Below are 24677 nucleotides of genomic sequence, written 5' to 3' on the forward strand. Positions count from 1 at the left end.
TTTCTGGCTCTTTACCTCATTCCCTTATTCACATAGTCTCTAAGTCCACTGCAGGGCTGCCGTATGCTGCCTGATGGAGAAGGGTACTGCTCCACGTATCAGCTCTTCGTTCCTCCCCCTATCTCTCTCTGCCTCTCACTCTTACTATATAAATCCCCCTCCCTCTCCCTCTACCTCACAGCCTCTCTCTCACTCCCTCTACCTCAGTCTCTCTCTCTCTCCCTCTACTCCAGTCTCTCTCTCCCTCTACCCCAGTCTCTCTCTCCCTCTACCTCACAGTCTCTCTCTCGCTCTCTCTCTCTCTCTTCCCACCATCTGCACTGATTAGAATTGCACAGAGGCACCCTGATCTTGCTAGTGCTGAAAAGACACCACCGTCAGAGGCAGGGAACAAGCACTAGGAGCCTCAAAATCACAGACCTCTCTGTATGGAATGACTAGAATATAAAAAAATATGTATGTTTCTCCCCTTCTACATGGGCAGTGATTTCAAAGCTCAGCTTCCCATTGCTTTACAAGGGACATTAAAATAAAGAAAATGTTCAAGCTTAATCACAGCTGTCCTTAATTCATTTACATCTCGCTGTGATGATTGTGCGAGTGAGGCAGCACTGACTCAAGTCAGTGCAAATCTCTCTCACACACGCACACACGCACACACACACACACACACACACACACACACACACACACACACACACACACACACACACACACACACACACACACACACACACACACACACACACACACACACACACACACACACACACACACAGTGTTTAATGGACTGTCTCTCATAACGACTCTCAAGTCCCTTTCATTGGATACACCCCTGCTACAAGATGACAGGAGAAACATTACACTCTTAGAAAAAAAGGTACTATCTAGAACCATGGAGGGTTCATCTGCAGGTTCCAGGTAGAACCCTTTTGGTTCCATGTAGAACACTTTCCTATGGGGACAGCTGAAGAACTCTTTGGGAACCCTTTTTTCTAAGAGTGTAACTCCTTTTGTTACGTCAGCACATATCACAAACTATTTTAGGATACAACAGTTGATGCGTGAAGCTTACAGTTAACTGCAGGAATCAAATGTGTGAAATGCAACAGGATAATACAAATGGGCACACAGACTTCTATTGAAATAAAACCAAATAGGCATTTGCATCCACCTATGCAGGGCTGCTTACTGCGTCCATCACTGGTGTTATCTGGATACAGCTACAGGCACAGAGTAATTATGCAGGCTTTCAGTCTGCCTGTGAACGCCTCACACATCCCATCCTCAGCCAGCTGGCCAGAGGAGGAGAAGTCATGGTTACAGAGGCAAAGTGAGGAGAGATCGATTTGAGCTCCTGCCGTAATTGGCCGGCTGTAACGAAGTTGCTCTACCTTAATGAAGGTAAAGGTCAGGTCTTTGTGACCACGCATCTGAGATAAGCTCAAGAGCTAACACTCATAATTCATAATCAAGAACAGACAGCCCTTATATTAGACATGCTTTGGGATAGAGAGAGAAAGGATGAATGTACTCACTACTGTAAGTCGCTCTAGGTTACTTGTTGGTTATTACTGCATTGTCGGAACTAGAAGCACAAGCATTTTGCTACACTCGCATTAACATCTGCTAACCATGTGTATGTGACAAATAAAATTTGATTTGATTTGATTTGATAAGAACGTCTGCTCAATGACAAAAAATAATAATCATGTGAAAAGGAAAAGGAAGACAAATGAAGCAGACAGATAAGAGATGCACATAAAAAGATGAATAGTGAAGATGATGACATGTGCATGTGGGGGAGATAAGATGGTAATAAAGAAATGGGAAAGATTGGAGCAGACTCATTACGTTTCAGTCAGACCCCTCCCTCTTCCCCCAGAGCTTTACCGATGGCAGCTTCTTTAATATATCACTCAAACAAAGCCTGTTAAAGATACCAGCCCTCCCCACCCAATTACAGCCATTAATTTAGGACAACATCAGCTCCCAGGGACCAGCAGGGCCTAATTACTGAGTGATTGTTACTGTTAGGGGGAACTGGGTTACTACCTCAGCCCACTAAATGAGTCTTCACGTCCAGTTTGGGCTAGTGGGCTTCCGAAGGGACCGAGAGAGGTACCTAGGTCTAAACTTGGCTCAGGGAAATACTTACGTAGAGTTAATGGCTCTGCTATCTAGATAAAGCACTGCCTCTTTATCAATGTGAGAGTAGCGCTAGCTCTGTCAACACATCCACAATGGCAACACTACCGAAAGGAACCGCAAAGCTAAATGAATTCACAGGAACCGAAGACGGACACTATATCTTTGAATGTCAGAGGAGTGGCAAACACATACTGAGCTGCAGGATGCCTCCTGTGTGTTGTTAGGAGAGCTCCCTCTCCCTCCCTGCTCGCTGTTTAAGTTCATTTACTCAATGCTCCTGTAACAGACAATTGAAGCACTTTCAAACCACAAATGCAAACAGCACATCGTTTAAGCATTCAATAGGCAGGGATGTTTTAAGAGGCAAAAGGGCACAGCAGTCACAAAAAAATATATTATAGTTTAGGTTTAATTAGCACAGGTCATCCCTAGGAAATAGTATCTATGGAGAAAGAGGGATGAGAGGAATAGGAGGGAGAGAGAGGGATGAAAGGGTTGGGGGATAATATAGCTCCTTTACAATGGTGGAATAATGTAGGGGAGAATAGTGACAATTTGGCTTCCCTCTCTCACACTCCCTTTTTTTCCTTTTCTTGATATCTTAATCCGGAAGGACACTTTCATTTTGTATCATTTAATTTTGTAGGAGAATACAATATCCTCATTATGCCTTTACCAAGAGGGCAAGTCAGTCAACGCATTTTGGCTAAACGTAGGGCAGCAGGTAGCCTAGCGGTTAGAGCATTGGGAAAGTAACCGAAAAGGTCGCTGGTTCAGATACCCGAGATGACAAGGTGAAAGATCTGTCAATGTGCCCTTGAGCATGGCACTTAACTCTACTTTGCTCCAGATGTGCCGTACTACTACAGCTGACCCTGTAAAACAACACATTTCAAGGCACCTATTTGGTTTATGTGACAATAAAAAATATTTTGTTGAAAAACATTTTTTCATCTCCTCTCCATGTCAAATGACAGATTAACAAGCAATCAGGTACAATCAGGTGATAAAATCAGCACAGCTATGAATCAGCTGAATCTGGGAGAGGCTCCTGCTGAGTCCTCTTTATGAAAAACTCAAAGTACTGAAATAGTATAGAAGCACCGTCTACATCAACAAACACATCAATTACCATACTTTCCAGCCACATTACGTAGAGTACAATGACATCAGCTATAAAAAGAATAGTAAATGAGTGGTAGATGAAATTGGAATAAGAAAAATATATACTTTCAGCTGAAGGAGAGGAAACCACAGTGAGTTTCATTAGTGAGTTTCATGACAGTGGTTATGACTAATCATAATATTCAATTATGCATCAAGATCCATATATGGACGTTATGACGGTGGCCTGTTCAGTGTAATGGACACACATTGTCAGAGGCTGTATGATGTCATGATGAAAAAGACCCTAGCACAGTCAGCCTGCAGTGTGGAACTATTACTGTAAATGAATAATACATATTAATAATACACATTACAACATTAAGCCAAAAGAGTGTCATTATCAATATGAGGTTGACCAAAAATCCTCATTGCACAATGACCATAATCCACTGAGGTAAATAGCTTTGTGGAATCACATTATAGAAACGTTTCTAAGGGAGATTTAGAGATCCAGTGTACCAAGTTGAGAATGTAATCGAAATAAACTGAGCATTTGTTAGTTGGCTTCTCACTGAGATCCACCTGAAGGATAGACTCGATGAATCAGAGAATAGATTCAGCCTCTATTGAGACACAGCACAGGAAAAATGATAGTCACGTGAAGTTTGAATGTGATTTATCTTAAGGTGGAAATACACTTCACACCACAAAACCCCACACAGACGACACAAGTTTCACGCAAAACCAATTACATCTTGAATTGTTATGATTAATGGGAAAAACAAATCTTCATATCTGTTATGTCTTATAATATGGTGTTGGCTTCTAAAGAGCCTGTACAGCATAGAAACAGTCTGCCTCTAACACATCTGGTTAACCCTTTACCAGTGGTGTAAATTACTTAATTAAAAATACTTTAAAGTACTACTTAAGTAGTTTTTTGGGATATTTGTACTTTACTTTGCTATACATATTTTTTGACAACTTTTACTTCACTACATTCCTAAAGACAATAATGTACTTTTTACTCCATACATTTTCCCTGAACACCAAAAGTATAGGTTACATTTTGAATGCTTGGCAGGTCAGGAAAATGATCCAATTCACTCACTTATCAAGAGAACATCATTGGTCATCCCTACTGCCTCTGATCTGGTGGAATCACTAAACACATGCTTAATGTGTAAATGATGTATGCGTGTTGTAGTGTGCCCTGGTTATAAATAAAAAATAAAATGAATTGTGCCATCTGGTTGGATTAATATAAGCAATTTTAAAAGATTTTTTTGATACTTAAGTATATTTTTGCGATTACACTTAATTTTGATACATGTGGTATATTTAAAATCAAATAGTATTTTACTGGGTGACTTTCACTTTTACTTGGGTCATTTTCTATTAAGGTATCTTTACTTTTACTCAAGTATGACAATTGGGTACTATTTCCACCACTGCCCTTTACTTTAACGCTCTGTCATAAGGCCTACATAGAGCTGTCATAAGATGGCTTACTGTTTGTATGCAACCTTTACCTACATGTAGGTATTTACCTGTGGTGCGCTGCTGGTCATTGGATGACTCGATGCCTGCTCCAATCAGGTTCATGAGCTTCTCAATCTGTGGAAGAGGAGTGAAACATTAGGACAAACCAGATATGGTTACCCCCAGGTAATGATCATCAACATGTGCTCCTAAATCTTGTTTCTGTGTGTTTACAAACAGTATACATGGATGCTGACTAAGGAGGAGGGCAGCAATGATGGATGAAGAGTAAAACAACAACGTGGTGGGTAGTGTTTTATTGGTCCTTCGCACAGGGTGTCAGGGTGAATTGCAATTTAAAGCGATTGAACCTTCAGTGCGCAGGGACAACCTGTAGGCCAAATTGCTTTAGATCTCTGCAAAATGACCTTTATAAGATTCAATAAGACTCTCTGCCCCATCTCTGAATAGAAAGTGAAAACACGCAATATACAGAGTAAAACAACAAGCCTGCGTGGAGGTTAACACAAAACAATCCAAGCACATCATGGGCCTAAAACATATGGCCTCAGAAAATAACTAATAAACATTTATCTTATGAAAGCAAAGTCAAGAAAATATTGCAGTAATATTGAACAGTTCAGCTCTGTCTGTTTGTGTGAGAACTGGTGTTGTGACATTCTCCAGTACCCTCTCCTCTTGGCAGACTGAGATTCTGGGAGGAGAACTTCTCAGAGCAATGGAGGGAGCTTACTGTACTCTAACTGTTCAGGAGGTAGCTAATGCCATAATACAGTGCTATCCAGTGATTTAGCCAGCATATTCTACTATTATAAAAGCCTGCAAAGCTGAATCCGCTTTCACAAGTGACACTGGAGACATAGAAAGGGTTATTTGACATGCGATTTAGTGTTTGAGAAGCCCTATGCACTTGTGGCATCGATGCACTTGATGCTAGTGGCATCAACACTCAGAAAAAGCCTTGATTCATTTAGAAGCCAGACACGTGGGAAGCATGGCAGCTCCCTCCAGCAATACAGACCTCACATATTCCACATCGAATTAACCCAGTTACATTCTATATCACACACGTACCATCAACACATTGCCCATATGCTATAGTGCACCTTATCTCGTCCCAAAAGCAGTTGTTTGAGGAATTCCATCTCATTACAATTAAAGAGCTAGAACATGCTGGGACTCTTTCAGCCTGAGAGTAATACAATTAAGGCTACACAACTGTTCCACATCATCACTCTTGCCAGATGTACAGGACATCAGGCGTGAACAAATCTGTGGAAAATCTGTACAAAAATCTAGTCAGTGTAGCTATCATAACGCATCACATAATATATGATTTTACAAAGTGAATTTGTGACCCCTTAAGGGGTCTGATATAGACTTTCCAGTAAGCTCTTGAGTGGCAAAGCCTTTGATTAGTGCAAAAGTGGATTGGAATAATCAGATATAGAGACCACAAAGAGATAAATGATAACACAGTTATGAAGTGAAGGGCCTGTTGGTGGACTGTTAAATCAATTGTGTTCCTCTTAAAGTGATCACGCTGCAATCAGTTGGGATCTATATGCTAATCCACTTAGTGGGCCATTCAATATCTGCTGATGATGCCATGCTGCTGTCACACTGCTCTGTTACCCACACCAAGGAGCCAGGGAGAAGACCTGTTAGAAGCTGCTTACCCCAACTGGCTCATCAACCAATAAAGCCTCCTCTCCAAACCAGGCCCTCTCATGTGTCTCTCCGACCTCTTAAGAGTCTGTGGTTACATTTGTATAGTGATGCATGACCACATTTTTTTTAATGGCAATTCAACTAAGTTGTGACAGTCAAGCTATCACTTAGCTAAGTCCCCATATAAACAAATGTAAATGTGTTAGTTATACACCCATCTATGTAGATCATGATGAATCACTGTCAGCTATATGCTTTGTGTGGGATCAACGTGGTCTCAGGGAAATTCGTATTATCCTGTTACATTTATAGATTGCGTTATGAATGGAACAGCATATGTTGTCACACCCTGACCATAGAGAGCCATTGTTTCTCTATGGTATAGTAGGTCAGGGTGTGAATATGGGGTGATCTAGTATTTCTATGTCTATGTTGGGTTCTAGTTTATTTTCTATGTTGGTGTTTTGTATGATTCCCAATTAAAGGCAGCTGGTAATAGTGGTCTCTAATTGGGGATAATATTTAAGTTGTTATTTTTCCCACCTGTGTTTGTGGGATCTTGTTTATGTTTTGTTGCCTGTTAGCACTCCATTGACTTCACGTTTCGTTCTTTATATTTTTGTGCGTTTCACTAAATAAATATGTGGAAACCATATCACGCTTCACCTTGATCCTAACAACGAACGTGACATATGTACATTATCATACGGATTATAGGACGTATTGTATCATACTTAATACACTGTATGTCCCCCAGATGCGCATACATTTTGCTGTATGTTGTTTTTGCCAGATGTCTAGTCCGCATTTACTTGACACACATATACTTCACAAAGCTGCAGAAAGGCTTGCAGCATGGGGAAGGTTGTTTTCGCTGTCTCTGGGTTCCCTACCTTGTTTGACCAAAGCGCCAGTTGCTACCGGGACCTCCATGTTAAACATGTTGCATGGAGACATATTGCTAATGCGATTGGATGACCTGGTCAGTTGAATGTGAAATAGTTTGCTGGAAAGTGGAAGCTAGGTGCTGGCAATTTCTTAGCTAAGCTATCTAGAAAAGTAGTTAGCTTTGTAGTTAGATAGTTAGCTAACTTCTGTTCATACCACCGCAAGGTAAAGCCACGCTTAAGTTGAAAATATTGAAGGCATGAGGTACACAGAACGCACCGCAGTCAGGTGCGGAAACTGATGGCACTGTGATAGACTACATCCAGTTTGCTGAGTAGAGTATTGGAGGCTATTTTATAGATGACATCGCCGAAGTCAAGGATCGTTAGGATGGTCAGTTTTACGAGGGTATGTTTGGCAGCATGAGTGAAGGAAGCTTTGTTGCAAAATAGGAAGCCGATTCTAGATGTCATTTTTGATTGGAGATGTGAGTCTGGAAGGAGAGTTTACAGTCTAGCCAGACACCTAGGTATTTGTAGTTATCCACGTATTCTAAGTCAGAGCCGTCCAGAGTAGTGATGCTGGATGTGCGGGCAGGTGCGGGCAATGATCGGTTGAATAGCATGCATTTAGTTTTATTTGCGTTTAAGAGCAGTTGGAGGCCACGGAATGAGAGTTGTATGGCATTGAAGCTCGTCTGGAGGTTGGTTAACACAGCGTCCAAAGAAGGGCCAGAAGTATACAGAATGGTGTCGTCTGCGTAGAGGTGGATCAGAGAATCACCAGCAGCAAGAGCTACATCATTGATGTATACAGAGGAGAGAGTCGGCCCGAGAATTGAACCCTGTGGCACCCCCATAGAGACTGCCAGAGGTCCGGACAACAGGCCCTCCGATTTGACACACTGAGCTCTATCAGAGAAGTAGTTGGTGAACCAGACGATGCGATCATTTGAGAAACCAAGGCTGTTGAGTCTGCCGATAAGAATGTGGTGACTGACAGAGTCGAATGCCTTGGCCAGGTCGATGAATACAGCTGCACAGTAATGTCTCTTATCGATGGCGGTTATGATATCGTTAAGGACCTTGAGCGTGGCTGAGGCTCATGACCAGCTCGGAAACCAGATTGCATAGCGGAGAAGGTACGATGTGATTCAAAATGGTCAGTAATCTGTTTGTTAACTTGGCTTTCGAAGACCTTAGAGATGCAGGGTAAGATAGAAATAGCTTTCCAATCTTTGGGAATTTCAGACGATACGAAAGAGAGGTTGAACAGGCTAGTAATAGGAGTTGCAACAATTTCGGCAGATCATTTTAGAAAGAGAGGGCCCAGATTGTCTAGCCCAGCTAATTTGTAGGGGTCCAGATTTTGCAGCTCTTTCAGAACATCAGCTATCTGGATATGGGTGAAGGAGAAATGGTGGGGGCTTGGGTGGGTTGCTGTGGAAGGTGCCGGGCAGTTGACCGGTGTAGGGGTAGCCAGGTGGAAAGCATGGCCAGCCGTAGAGAAATGCTTATTGAAATTCTCAATAATAGTGGATTTGTCGGTTGTAACAGTGTTTCCTAGCCTCAGAGCAGTGGGTAGCTGGGAGGAGGTGCTCTTATTCTCCATGGACTTTACAGTGTCCCCGGAACTTTTTTGAGTTTGTACTGCAGGATGCAAATTTCTGTTTAAAAAAGCTAGCCTTAGCTTTCCTAACTGCCTATGTATATTGGTTCCTAACTTCCCTGAAAAGTTGCATATCGCGGGGGCTATTCGATGCTACTGCAGAACGCCACAGGATGTTTTTGTGCTGGTCAAGAGCAGACAGGTCTGGAGTGAACCAAGGGCTATATATATTCCTGGTTCTACCTTTTTGAATGAGGCATGCCTATTTAAGATTGTGAGGAAGGCACTTTTAAAGAATAACCAGGCATCCTCTACTGTCGGGATGAGGTCAATGTCATTCCAGGATACCCCGGCTACGTTGCTATAATTCCAGGTGGAATTTTTGTTTCATCATCATCAAAGGATAAATATAATAGGTTCAGAGCTTGCGGTAGGAATCCGGAGATATGGAGAAGAATAAGTCCGACTAGCTCTGGTTTGAGTCGCGCTGTACAGACTGGCGAGAGTTGTCTGGGATAAAGGTAGCTGATGACCGCTAGCAAAGGATAGCTGACTGCTAGCTAGTGGCTTCGGAATGTATTCGATGGCCTCGTAAGCCAACAGTCCGTTGTGCTCTAGACAGTTAGCATTCAGGGGACGCTAGCTGCGAAGGTCGGAAGGTGATAAGGTTCAGAGCTTGTGTTAGGAATCCGGGGATATGGAGAGAAAAATAGGTCCGGTATGCTCTGGTTGAATTGCGCTGTACAAACTGGCGAGAGCTTTCCGAGCTAGAGGTTAGCTGATGACCGTTAGCTGGCTAGTTAGCTGGCTAGTTTATGTTGGAGAGATTCCAGTAATAGAGGCAAAGAAAAATACTTTAGAGAAAAAGCAGGTCCACACCACATTGGGTGAGGCAGGTTGCAGGAGAGTATTTTGAAGTGAGGGTTTAGAAAAATATAAAAAAATATGCAAAGAAAAATATATAAAAATATATATATACCTGGGACACGACAAGATGGACAAATACATCTGACTGCTACGCCATCTTGGAACTTCACCATGTCAGAGGTGGGCTAATTTGTATGGATGCTTGTTTCACCTGGTTCAATGCTGAACTACCTATTGGCTCTATCAGCTAGATGATGAGTACAGAATTTAAATCAATAGATTTTTTATGTTTAACCAAGCAGGTTTGCTCACATTCCCGCACCATAATGACAGCCTGCTCCGTGTCAATTTGATGCAGTGGGCGGGATTGGGACATCAGGCGGGAAAGTGACATGGCCTTCGTGTTTCGCTGGGTGAGATATTTTTTGTCAAACTAGATCTTATAAATAGATGTTCTCTCTGCCCTAGCTAGCCACATAAATTATGAACTGAGTTAAACCAGCATATGTGCTGAACATGTTAGTCCTCTTTCCCAGCTAAAATTATTTTCAACCAGGGCCCCAATAGACTGCAGCAATGTTAACACGATGAGAGAAATGGACGAGAGCATGCCACAACAGACTCAGACACACACACATACACACACACCACCCACTACAACCACAATCATCTCTCCGATACAAAAGGGTCATTTGAAGTGTGCTCACTAAAGAAAGGAGATATTCAAAGCATCTCTAATGGCTAGAGGTATCGATGTATGCATCTGTAACATGTCTGGTTTAGACATATGTGTCTTTAGAGAATTTAACAGATGTAAATCTGTAAAGCGTTTGATCAGTTGTCGTCATACATGTCATTAGCATACTGTATGCCAAAATGTCCTCACTATAACGCTTATATCAAATCAAATAAATGGGACAAGCATAATCAGGGTGAGATAATAACAAGGAATTACAACTATAGACAATTGTGGACAGAAATAAATGCCCAGCTGAGAATTTCAAGTTCTAACTGCTGGACATGCTGTAGTCTAAATCTGAGTGTGTCTAAGGGCTGAGAGCAAACCAATCTCAACAGGAATATGGCCTCCTCTGCAGTTACTCCAACATATTGCAGTATGCAATGTGTGTATGTGTGTCACACCTGGCTTCCTCTCCTCCTAAGTGTGTGTAATGTAGACACTAGCTCTGGACTGTCCGAGAGGGACGGAACATTGTTGATCTCCTTATGAGTAAGCCTGAGTAAGTCTTTGCCCTTGCATCCCCCCCCCCCCCCCCTGCCCCAAATGACACTAGAAAAGAAACAGACACACCGGGGCAGCTGCAAAACAGGATGCCCTTAAGAACAGAACAGGACACCCCTCCCAGCGTGGCCTGAGTAAACAGTCCTGTCAGAGAGCAGAGGGAAGAGGGAAGAGCAGAGAGGGGGCCAGGGCACCAGACAGTGCTGTCAAAGAGGGGAGAGTAGAGAGGGGGCCAGGGCACCAGACAGTCCTGTCAAAGAGGGGAGAGCAGAGAGGGGGCCAGGGCACCAGACAATCCTGTCAAAGAGGGGAGAGCAGAGAGGGGGCCAGGGCACCAGGCAGTCCTGTCAAAGAGGGAAGAGCAGAGAGGGGGCCAGGGCACCTGACAATCCTGTCAAAGAGGGGAGAGCAGAGAGGGGGCCAGGGCACCAGGCAGTCCTGTCAAAGAGGGAAGAGCAGAGAGGGGGCCAGGGCACCAGGCAGTCCTGTCAAAGAGGGGAGAGCAGAGAGGGGGCCAGGGCACCAGGCAGTCCTGTCAAAGAGGGGAGAGCAGAGAGGGGGCCAGGGCACCAGACAGTCCTGTCAAAGAGGGGAGAGTAGAGAGGGGGCCAGGGCACCAGACAATCCTGTCAAAGAGGGGAGAGCAGAGAGGGGGCCAGGGCACCAGGCAGTCCTGTCAAAGAGGGGAGAGTAGAGAGGGGGCCAGGGCACCAGGCAGTCCTGTCAAAGAGGGGAGAGCAGAGAGGGGGCCAGGGCACCTGACAATCCTGTCAAAGAGGGGAGAGCAGAGAGGGGGCCAGGGCAGTAGACAGTCCTGTCAAAGAGGGGAGAGCAGAGAGGGGGCCAGGGCACCAGGCAGTCCTGTCAAAGAGGGGAGAGTAGAGAGGGGGCCAGGGCACCAGGCAGTCCTGTCAAAGAGGGGAGAGTAGAGAGGGGGACAGGGCACCAGGCAGTCCTGTCAGAGAGGGGAGAGCAGAGAGGGGGCCAGGGCAGTAGACAGTCCTGTCAAAGAGGGGAGAGCAGAGAGGGGGCCAGGGCACCAGGCAGTCCTGTCAAAGAGGGGAGAGCAGAGAGGGGGCCAGGGCACCAGGCAGTCCTGTCAAAGAGGGGAGAGCAGAGAGGGGGCCAGGGCAGTAGACAGTCCTGTCAAAGGGGGGAGAGCAGAGAGGGGGCCAGGGCAGTAGACAGTCCTGTCAAAGAGGGGAGAGCAGAGAGGAGGCCAGGCCCACACAGTCCTGTCAGAGAGCAGATGGGAGAGCAGAGAGGGGGCCAGGGAACCAGATAGTCCTGTCAGAGAGCAGGATGGGATGAACCAGAAAATACAATAATTTCTATCTAGACTAGAGTTCAAAACAGTACAGCGTCAGACCAGGATTGAAGTAAGTGTTGGGGCTGGGGTTGTGGCATGCATAGCCTATTGGAAAGCAGGGGAAACGGGGGAACAGAAAAGATGTCAAGCCGTGCGCGGGTTGACCCATAGTAAGCAGTCTGACTGTATTAGGAGTGACAGCCCAAGCCCAATTAGCCTTGTGTGCCAGGGCTGCTATGGGGTATCGGTGGGAGTGATCAGGCCACTCATGCATTCAGCACTTGCCTGCAGGCATTCTGCAGTGACTGTATGGGTAAAAGTCAGCGCCACTACTGCCCCTTACCTCCTGTCTATCACTGTTCTTCCTTCCTCTCTTTATCACTCTTTATCACTCATTACAACTCCCACTCCTCTCCCCTCTGCCCCTAAAGGAATTAAAAGCTATATTTGAAGCCTGACTATGCATTAACTCTCCCAGTGCCAATCCCTCACCCCACCCAGAGAATCCAGTGAATTACCTCATCCCACTCGGAGGCGAAGGAGGGCGATCTCTCCATCTGTTTGTTCCCAGAACTGCAGTTAGCCACAGACTCACAGCAGCTGTTCAGACCCCCATCCTCCTCACCCAGGGGAGACACCAACAGGTCTGAGTCCAACTTGGAGAGGCTCCGGGTCAACTTCAGGTCCCCCGGAGGCTTCAGCCTGACTGGAGGGACAGCCACAGCCCCTGTCGACTCCCTGGCCTCAGCCTTGGCAGTGTGGACCACCGTGGCATAGATGGGATCAGCGCCCAGGAGGGAGGCTGACATTACTGTGGAGCTGCTTGTGTGGCAGTGTTAGGATCCTCGCCTCCCTGTACCCAGGCCTCAGGCAGCAGTCTCTCTTCTTATACCAATAGTCAGTGCAGAGAGGGCTGTAAAACACTGGAGGATCCAGCAGTCTCAGTCTGTACAGAGCTTCCTGTTGAATTCTGAGGAAAAGCCAGACAGAAGGGGTGATGTAAGAAACAGTGAGGCAGGAAATATCTCTGTCGTGACACTGATAAGAATCCGCCTACTAAATAATTTATGTTTAAAACATATTAAATCTATTCCGTTTGGTGAAACAGAGCGTGTAAGAGAGAGGATTGCTGCGTGTGTCCATAGCTCAGATACAATCATCAGGGTCCACCCACTAGTTGTATCCGGCTGCCCTCCCCTTAGTGACTGCTGCCTCCGAGTTTTTTATGCTTTCCTTCACGTCTCTCTCTTGCTTTTTCTCGCTCTCGCTCTCTTCCTCCTCTTTCTCTTTCAGCCTTCGCTTTTATTCTTGAGCAACATTCTATATTTCAAATGGTTGAATTTCAAACAAGACTGCCTAGATAGAAAGACTATTCCCAATTAGATGAAGGAATGAAACAGACACCAGTGTAGTCAAAAGGAAAATTCAGAAATGAATGTGATACACAACACACACAAACATACACACGCAAACATAACACACGCAGAAAATTATCCCAGTAAGGTACAACAGTAGAATCAGATTCTGAATATTTCAAAGGAGTCTAGCTGCTTTATACAGTTTTAAAAATAATGCCCTGTGCTTGCTTTTCAAAAATGAATCTAACACAGCAACAGTTAGTTGCAACAGCTGCTTTCAGGAACTGTAATAGCCTTAACAACGTCATGTGAAATCCCCATTGATCAGTTTTACGATACCTGCACACTTTGTCTTTGTCTGTCTGTGTTCGGAGAAGAGCTGCCGTCCTGTTCCTCATCTGTCCTCTGACTCCCTATCAGAGGACCAAGTCTGTCCTCTGACTCCCTATCGGAGGACCAAGTTTGTCCCGTCCCGTGGTGGGGATCTGAGGCCTGGCCTTATTAAGACTGACAGCTAGGGTAATCAGGTTACTGACGCAGTGGATGCCTGCCTATTCAGAGGGAGGGCTGTCTGCGAGGATTCCTCCACCACGCTCTGTGTGCTGTACCACTGGGTCTTGGATAAGCCCCTGAATGAATTCAAGTATATTTTCTGGTCAAGATATTTGCTCCATTAGGCATTTGAAGTTGACTGCCAGGCATTTCAATGGTTAAAATGGGTGAAGAGACTTGATGGCTTGACGAGAATGCAGAACGGATCCCACACACTCTCATATACTGAGCAGTCTATTCATCAGGGGTTGATTCTGACAAAAGGCTCTCTTGTAAGGCATCCTTAACCTTCCGCAGCACCCGCTGTCATGCACTGTGTACCCCTTCCCTGTAGTGCCCTCAGTCAGCCAAGTCCCTGGCCCGCCCACCTCTTCCCTTTGGGTAGTACTGGTATGTACAAGACACAAGGGATAACATCATAGCCAGGGCGAGACAGAGAGAGAGAGAGAGAGAGAGAGAGAGAGAGAGAGAGCACACTGCTCAGAAATGATGACAAAAAACTGAGGTGAAATAACCAAATTGTTCATAACTATTTAGTTCATTTTGAAAGGTTCTGGGCGTTGAATAAATGTTTACGGAGATGTAATGATGCCTTAATGGTATATTAGAGAAACTAAAAGAAGAAGGAAATATGTATGCTCCTTCATCTGGCTGCAGAGCTCCAGGGCAGAGAGAATGACTCATGAACACGGTCCTCCAACCAACCAAGCGAAGCACAGCCAGCAAACACAGCAGCACAGTGTAGTAAACACACGCAACACAAGCCACAAACCTCTCTGTGTTTCAGTGTGTTGTATGCTCTCTGACTCACAACTACATTTTAGATTTTAGGGTTCTTAGGCATTTGGTCTCTGAGGTAATTTGCACCCATGTATCCCAAGGCCCTCAATTTACATTTTCATAACACTGCAGGATTCCAGAAACACTCTGTTGTTCCATTACTTCTCTCCTGCTTGAAATCATTACTTATCTTTGCAAACCTGGTGCTTTACATCATCTCGACAAGCCCCAGATGACCTGCATTCATTCTATGAAGTGAAAGGGGGCCCATTGTGTTATAAAAATAATCAGCCATAGATGTTATTGCCTTCTGTGAAGCAAGCTGTTTGGCTCGAATACAAATCTTAGAACCAAGCGAACTCATACTAGTGAAAACGGGGAAAACAGGAAAAACACTGCCTAAGGCCTACCTCTCAGAGACACCTTGTATAAAATGAAACCACACTTTCTCTGTGTCTGATGATTGTTTTAACCCCATTTCATTGCAGTATATTAGAGGGTTATTATGCCTGTATACTAAGGATGAGAAGTCCATCCTTTAGAATCACGAGAGAACTCCATTAGCTACGTCTTACTCGGGATTTGGAGAATTTGCCTGGGCCATGACACTGACTCTCAGCCTCTTAGAACTTAGAAGCTCTTACAAAGTCAACCTGTCACATCTGCTGTATCTCAGCACTCTCGTTTATAGCCCGGAATGTGGTGCAATTGAAAAGACATGTTGGACTGTGAAACAGTAATTAAATTACAATCTGTGAGAGTTATGTAGGCTTACAGTTACTGTTTGAACTGAAACACACATTTTCAACAATGTTAAATTATTTATACCAGTTAAATGTAAGTAAATGTAATCGAAAATGTAGTCTACGTAATCCCCAAAAGTATGTATTTATCATGAGAGGGCCATGAACAATAACTAGTAATTCTGTATACTCCAAGAAAGGTTAAAATCTCAACCTTATGGTAAAAAAATATATAAATTGCTTAGGTGTAGTCACTTTTGAGCTCAAGTACACAGTACAAATATGATACAAATATGAAAATATGGAATATTTTATATGATGTATTTCCTATTCAACAAAACTGTATGAATGAGGCTTTAAATAACGTATATGCGTTCTAAATATAGTATAATCAAATGATAAAATTACTAACTATAAGATTTCACCTTCCTTATAACTGTAAAATGCATATGGTGTCCACAGATTGATTTATAAGTGAAAATGTTGGTCGGAACCGGTACCAGAACCAAGCAGGGACTTTACATCTAAGAGGCTTAACAGTGTAAGGAAAAGAGTAAGCCTATCGTCCACCTGTAAAAAATTTCAAATTACCCTAATCTACAACAACTCAGACATCCACAAAACATAAAAGATCACGGTAGTCTGCGGTCAGCACAGATACAAAACAAAAGACATCAACCAGCTCAGAGAGCTCATTCAAGATGGAAAGGCAGTCCTGTAAGAGGCTTATAACTGTCACAGTGGAGCTGACCTCCCAGCAGAGGAATATGAAGGAGAGCACGCATGGCTGAGTGAAAACCCAGCACTGAATATCTATTAGTGTACTTTCATCCCAGAGGAGAGACGAGAGACGACAACCTAACAGACCGAGACTGTATGAATGTACACCATGCTACCAATGTTTTTCCTCAATCAACAGGGACTTGGTCATCTCTGGAAAACGTGAATATGTTCAAAAACAAACAAGATGAACTGTGGAAGTGACATACAGTACTAGAGGAAATGACATCCAATGCAAAGGTAGATACACATCTTGACTATTGGTTTATTTCCCTTTCCAGTCTTAATAACTTGATAGAGATACTTTTTAAGTGGCTTACCTGGACAGGTATTGGAAGCAATGTCTTTAATTCAAATGGTACAGTAAAGCAAGATGGCCCATCACACTGGCATGTCTGGAAACTACACTAAATACTGTATTATCCCAGTAGACAATACGAGTCATAGCAATTACAGTATTTAGTCACACTAGCTACTTAGATTTTTATACAACTTGGGATCATATACACCAGTTATTGCTTCTGGCCAAATGCCGATGTAGAGTTAGCAAGCAGCTACTAAAGTAACTATCAAAGCACACCATGGAACCATACCATAATTTGGTTGCAAAAAGGGAATGAGAAGAGGAAAAATGCTATGTGAATACATGACTGTGACTGTGTTTGTATGCATGTATGTATGTATGTATGTATGTATGTATGTATGTATGTATGTATGTATGTATGTATGTATGTATTTATGTATGTATGTATGTATGTATGTATGTATGTATGTATGTATGTATGTATGTATGTATGTATGTATGTATGTATGTATGTATGTATGTATGTGTGTGTGTGTGTGTGTGTGTGTGTGTGTGTGTGTGTGTGTGTGTGTGTGTGTGTGTGTGTGTGTGTGTGTGTGCGTGCGTGCGTGCGTGCGTGCGTGCGTGCGTGCGTGTGTGTGTGTGTGTGTGTGTGTGTGTGTGTGTGTGTGTGTGTTTGTGTATGTGTGTGTAAGATCCAGCAAAGAAGAGGGTTTCCTGTGCAAGTTCATGCTTGATTTGGTGAAAACAACACTCGGCACAGTTCCATGTTTGTGGATTTCCAATTAGGAGCCAGTGATGACAATGACCAGTAAGACATTAAACATATTCACATTTTTATTGCCCTTGGCACAGATTTTGAAGAACAACACCAAAAAAGTAATCATGCAAACAGTAAAAAGTATTCTCTTTGTTGTTCTGTCAAATGCTCATGCTCTGATCTTTTTTTAAAAACATACCCATTTGAAACTGTCTATTTCTCAGCCCCAGAAACTAGAATATGCATATGATTGTCAGATTAGGATAGAAAACACTCTAACTGACTTGCCTAGTTAAATAAAATAAAAAATAAAATAAAAAAACAGTGAAGAGGTGACTACGGGATGCTGGCCTTCTAGGCAGAGTTGCAAAGAAAAGGCCACATCTCAGACTGGCCAATAAAAATAAAATATGGTATTAAGATGGTCTGAATCGCTGTGTCTCCAGCTCGCCTAGCTACTCACTGGACCCTAAGATCGCTCGGCTACACATGCCTCTCCATAATGTCAATATGCTATGTATATTGCTATCTTGGTTACTGATGTTTGTCTTATTTCACTGTCGAGCCTCCTCCCTGCTCAATATGCCTTAGCTAGCCCTTTTGTTCCACCCCACACACATGCAGTGACCTCACCTGGCTTAAATGGTGCCTCTAGAGACAAAACCTCTCTCATCGTCACTCAATGCCTAGGTTTACCTCCACTGTACTGACATCCTACCATACCATTGTCTGTTCATTATGCCTTGAATCTATTCTTCCCCACCCAGAAATCTGCTCCTTTTACTCTCTGTTCCAAACGCAATAGACAACCAGTTCTTATAGCCTTTAGCCGTACCCTTATCCTATTCCTCCTCTGTTCCTCTGAAAATGTAGAGGTTAACCCAGGCCCTGCAGCCCCCAGCATCACTCCCATTCCCCAGTCCCTATCATTTGTTGACTTCTGTAACCGTAAATGCTTGGTTTCATGCATGTTAACATTAGAAGCCGCCTCTCTAAGTTTGTTTTATTCACTGCTTGTGAGTTCATTTATTTCTTTAGGGATATGAATACCAGGTATGCATACTTCATCATCAAACCATTTTATTGGTAAACTACAGGGTAGTGTAAATGTTGTGTAATTTAACTATCCAATATGTAATACAATACACTTATCATAGTCCAGAGAGCCTAGAGGTGATCTTCAATGAGATTGTGCAGGGGTCCAGATTGTGGATTTAAGAGAACTAGAATCATTGGAATACATTGACACTTTTGTTTTTAAGCACTGGATTTCTAACCCCTTGATATTATTGTTAGATCGGATTTTAATAGCTATTTTTCAATGGCCATAACAAATATATATGTGGAGAAGGTGGACAACCTTGTTTAACTCCTCTTGACAGTTCAATACTTTCTGATAAGTAGATGATTTACTATTTTACATATGGGGGGGGGGGGTTCTATACATAACTTCAACCCATTGTATAAGACATTCATCAAAATGAATATAGTCCAGGCATTTATGTATCAATTATATATTATATTCCATAATAGATAGCTCTTTTATAAAAAACTATTACTGAACAATTTAGAAAGGTTCAAGGTTTGGGCATGAGTGTTCATTCATAAAGGACCTGTCTGTCCAAGGCTCCTCATCAATATCTGTCTCAAAGCTTCTGTCAAAAGGAAGGAAGGAAATCAATGAAATGATACAGACACTGGTGTGACATCCTCTCTCTTGCAGAGCTCTATAAAAGTAGTTTCACACATTTCGGTGAGCAAATCGCTGGTATTAAACACAATTATTCCTATGTTCAGAGGGAGATAGTTACAGATGATGAGTTTTCAATTTCACTCCAGATGGGTATTGATTGACAGAGAGTAAGAAATGCATATGCACTGCAGAACAGATGATAAATGTCGCTTAAGAATAAGAATCAGTCATCTAATGGACAGGGAAACTCAGGCAATAACTGTGTCAATGATAGTGTGTTTTTCTTGTCTTTTTATGTGGTCAATGGTAATATGACAGAGGGTTGTAATTTCTTAACCACTGACAACCAACATAATGAAAAACGGTACCATCAAGAGACGATGTGAAGTCCTCGTGAGTGGGGCAGTCGGTTTAAGGCACTGCATTGCAGTGCTAGAGGTGTTACTACAGACCCGGATTCATTTCCAGGCTGTGCCACAACCAACTGTGACCGGGAGTCCCACAGGACCTAGGACAATTGGCCAAGCGTAGTCCAGGATAGGGGAGGGTTTGGCCGGTAGGGCTTTACTTGGCTAATCACGCTCTAGCGACTCCTTGTGGTGCCTGCGGGCTGACCCCGGTCGCCAGATGAACGGTATTTCCTCCTACACATTGGTGCGGCTGGCTTCCGGGTTAAGCTGGCGGGTGTTAAGGAACGCGGTTAGGCTGGTCATGTTTCGGAGGACACATGACTCCACCTTTGCCTCTCCCGAGCCCTTTGGGGAGTTGCACCGATGAGTCAAGATCGTTGGGAAGTTGGGGAGAAAAAGGGGGTAAAATACAATTTTAAAAATGTAATCAAAAAGAGATGATGTGAGTTGGAGTTGGGGAGAAAAAGGGGGTAAAATACAATTTTAAAAATGTAATAAAAAAGAGATGATGTAAAGGTACCTCTGTTGATTCATGCATGAGTAAAAAAGGTAGGGCTAACCAGATCCTCTACTGATTCTGAAGAGAGAACCTAGGAGGCAAGTAAGTTAAGAACAAATTCTTATTTTCAATGATGGCCTAGGAACAGTGGATTAACTGCCTTGTTCAGGGGCAGAATGACAGATTTTTAACTTTTCAGCTCAGGGATTTGAACTTGCAACCTTCTGGCTACCTGTCGCCCCCCAGTCCCAGGCACTGTGGGCTAGGCTATATAACGGTGCATGTGTGTACGTCAATTGGATTGTGTGCTTGTCGTTTACATTTACATTTAAGTCATTTAGCAGACGCTCTTATCCAGAGCGACTTACAAATTGGTGAATTCACCTTCTGACATCAGTGGAACAGCCACTTTACAATAGTGCATCTAAATCATTTAAGGGGGGGGGTGAGAAGGATTGCTTTATCCTATCCTAGGTATTCCTTGAAGAGGTGGGGTTTCAGGTGTCTCCGGAAGGTGGTGATTGACTCCGCTGTCCTGGCGTCGTGAGGGAGTTTGTTCCACCATTGGGGGGCCAGAGCAGCGAACAGTTTTGACTGGGCTGAGCGGGAACTGTACTTCCTCAGTGGTAGGGAGGCGAGCAGGCCAGAGGTGGATGAACGCAGTGCCCTTGTTTGGGTGTTTGGGTGTAGGGCCTGTCGTTGTGGCCATTTCATTGCATTTCCCCTGAGGAAAACCCAAATGTGAAGTCAGAAAACGTTTTTAAATACAGGCCAAGTTCAAAAAGAAAGAATGGTTCAAATAGATGGGGTAGAGAGCACGGGAGAGGAAGGACAGGGGTAGAGAGCACGGGAGAGGAAGGACAGGGGTAGAGAGCACGGGAGAGGAAGGACAGGGGTAGAGAGCACGGGAGAAGAAGGACAGGGGTAGAGAGCATGGGAGAGGAAGGACAGAGGTGAGAACTTGAAAACTGCCATTTCCTAAATTTGCTGGTAGGAATTTGATGAGTGAAAAGGAAGTATCTGCGTGATGGCACAGGTTGGACATTTTGCAAGGCAGGGATTCACTTACAGGATGGAACTTGTCATAGCCACTTGGAAACAAAGAGTACTAAAAACATATGGCACGATGTGAAAAGGACGTTGATAAAAAATTCAGGTCCCTCCATATGACATGAGTTTATATGAAAATATAATTCAGTTGCATTGTTCCAAAATTACACTGACAATTTTGAATTGGGGACAGCAAAACACTTACAAAGCACTTACAGTTGTATGAGAAGTCAATTACTCTACAATACATTTTCCTTTCAGATGCCCATTGGCTGTTTATATCAATCAAAAATCCTCACACACTATACTGTTAAGGATTACAGATTTGATTCGAAAAATCCAAAAATCATCATCATAACAACAAATTATTTTTTACTGTGTTTATACCAACATAATATATCGGCCAAAAAATCCCCTCCACATCCACACCAACCACAAGAAGGGTTAGATAATCTTAAAGCTGACCTATCAGGCACACCCCATTTATACCTACCTCTTTGGAGAGATACAGTAGTGAAATACTAGAGCTATAAAAGCAAACTGTTTACCTGTCCCTTTGACTTTTCACAGGGTTGTGCAGTAGAAAACACTTTTCATGCAAATGTTGACTCTGAATGTTTAATGAGCACATCTATAATACATGGAGATGCACAAGGCAGAGGAGCAGGTGTAGGAGAATCACTGTTCCTTATAACGTTGCACTGGACACTCTGGTGCAAAACACTGTTCAAGAGGAATATAAATATATATAAATATATAATATAAAGCAAAAAAAATATGTTGTTTTGCTGATTGTATGGTTTCACATTCCTAATGCTGTATTGATTGCTGTTGCTTTCTTGGGCAGGTTTCCCTTGAAAAAGAGAATATGTGTCTCAATGGGCTTTTTAAATAAAAAAAAACTTAATTGGGTGGCATTGATCGTTTCCCATTTGGTGATCAGACACGGTTTAAGCATTCTGATTCTGATTCTGAAGGAATGAGGGTGCTAGTATGTGGCATTCAAACATGTGATTATAAACCCATTTTAAACCAACTCCAGACTACTTCACCGCACGCCCATGTTTGTTTAATCCAGTAACACACACGAGAGGTCACACAACACAGAGTACATGAGCGTCTGATGTAAGCTCTGTGTTCTCCTCTCATGCTCTGGTATGCAACATCTGTGTAGCCCTGCTGGCTCAGAGAAGACAGATGCCACCAGCTCATTGGCTGTTAATCCTGCCACCGTGAGAGAACGGCAAATCAAGAGGCCATCCCCAAGGCCCAGGAAAATGGGTATTGATCCCGAGCCATGCCTAAATGGATTAAATTAAAGAGTACTGTTGCTAGCAGCAGGGATGTTGAGGGAGGGCTTGAGAAGGAGGGAGAGAGGCAGGGAGAGGGTTGTGGGAGGGGGTTGGATGGTAACTTTACCAAGGCTTTGGCCACCCATGCCTGGCACTGGTAGACAGCTCACTCCCTCTTCTCCACATAATCAATACTATTATCAATCATTCCCTCTGTCTACCTGCTGCATGAAAGAGGTCTCTAGAACACTCTCAGTCTCTATAACATGTCAGTCTTCTTGGTCAAATCAAATCAAAGTTTATTTGTCACGTGCACCGAATACAACAGGAATGCAACCTTACAGTGAAATGCTTACTTACAGGCTCAAACCAATAGTGCAAAAAAGGTATTAGGTGAACAACAGGTATGGTAAAAAAATCTAAACTTGAAAATAAAAGAGAGCCGCACACTCTTGGAGCTCAGATGCAAAAATGTAATACCAACGTTTCGACAGCCAAGCTGTCTTCATCAGGGTAAAAAATAAAAACAACAGTAAAAATACAGTGAAAAATAACAGTTGCGAGGCTACATACAGACACCGGTTAGTCAGGCTGATTGAGGTAGTATGTACATGTAGATAATGGTAATGGTCAATTTGATTCAGACTGAGTGTGAAACTGTGAGGAAGGTATCGACTACATATTGGAGCGAGAAGATGCATCACAGACACAGGGGGGACTTGACTAACACCGTGTCAACATTAGTGGGCAAAGCTGGGTGGGAGGAGTCATTCACTAACCTGAAGTCATTAGTCTTCTTGTATGAGCAGTGATCCAGAGTCTTCACTCTTTCTCATTCACACCCTTTTTGTTCATGACCTGAAGAGAAGAGGGGGATACGGGTCTGAGTCTGGAGAGGATATCTAACAGAGTGCTTCCCCTGCATGTTCTGAGCTTTAATATTCTGCATAGAAATGTGTCCAATAGCATGACAGGAATATAGAAGAGGACAGTGTGAACTAACGGATAGTAATAGCAACATCAAAGGATGGCTGTGCTTTCTCACTATCATCCATATCTGGATTCATAATAGCCATGAACAATTGGAAGATATTAAAATATTTCAGTGTCTTTTTGGGTCCTGGTATTCTTCAGTAGTCATTTTCAATTGCACTTGCAATCCTTTTTGATTTTAAGAAGTCCTTTCTTTGTGTTCAGCTTTGATACCTTTGTACATCAAGGGCAACTCTATCATACTGTTGGGCCCATAGACTTATGATTGGGCCCCTATCTTTTAGGACAAGATTCCCAGACCAAGATTAGGCCTAGTCCTGGATTAAAAATCATTCTCAATGGAAATTCTCCATTGAAATCACTTTTTAGTCCAGTTCTAGGCTTAATCTATTTGTGTCTGGGAAACCAGCCCATAGATCTTCAGTCACAAACATTCTTCCCCACTCCACTTCATCCCCTTCGGGCAGTGCTCCACTTCATGGCACAATTGAATAATCATAAAGAACCCATTAGATTCCAGATGACACACGGACAACAGCACATGCTCGACATATGTAAATATAAATAAAAATGATGTCCATTTCAGTGCAGTGATGTTCCAATCCCTATGACATTATGAAGAGAATGCATCATGGGTCCTTAATGGGTCCCTGTGTCCATTAGATTGACAGTCAAGGATGTCCCACCATCAGTAATACTTCAAGAAAAACTGCTGCTGTTCTATGTACAGTACAGTTGTGACCAAAAGTTTTGAGAATGACACAAATATTAATTTTCACAAAGTTTGCTGCTTCAGTATCTTTAAATATTTTTGTCTGATGTTATTATTGAATACTGAGGTATAATTACAAACATTTCATAAGTGTCAAAGGCTTTTATTGACAATTACATGAAGTTGATGCAGAGTCAATATTTGCGGTGTTGACCCTTTTTCTTTCAAGACCTCTGCAATATGCCCTGGCATGCCCTGGCAAGCTGTCAATTATGTGAAAATTAATATTTGTGTCATTCCCAAAACTTTTGGCCAAGACTGTATATTGCTTCCCTTGATACAAGAAAATAATTGATCATTTTCAGGGAATACTGCATGCTAATTCTACATAATTCCAAAAAACA

General features: G+C 43.1%; 1 protein-coding gene across 4 annotated transcripts in view; it reads right to left on the reverse strand.

Moving 5' to 3' along the window:
- anks1ab (ankyrin repeat and sterile alpha motif domain containing 1Ab) overlaps positions 1 to 13485 on the reverse strand; it is a 36635-nt gene extending 23150 nt beyond the window's left edge. For all 4 annotated transcript variants that reach the window (XR_010455712.1, XM_064966503.1, XM_064966501.1 and 1 more), the window contains exons 1-2: positions 12866 to 13485; positions 4809 to 4875 (exon numbers count right to left, since the gene is read on the reverse strand). Coding sequence is in view for 3 of the 4 variants with exons in the window: in XM_064966503.1 (XP_064822575.1) it covers positions 4809 to 4875; positions 12866 to 13156 (358 nt within the window). In the remaining variant the exon portion in view is untranslated. The remainder of the gene's footprint in view (positions 1 to 4808; positions 4876 to 12865) is intronic.
- Positions 13486 to 24677: the final 11192 nt, after the last annotated feature.

Source organism: Oncorhynchus masou, chromosome 5 (genome assembly GCF_036934945.1).
Source record: "Oncorhynchus masou masou isolate Uvic2021 chromosome 5, UVic_Omas_1.1, whole genome shotgun sequence".
NCBI classification, from domain to species: domain Eukaryota; kingdom Metazoa; phylum Chordata; class Actinopteri; order Salmoniformes; family Salmonidae; genus Oncorhynchus; species Oncorhynchus masou.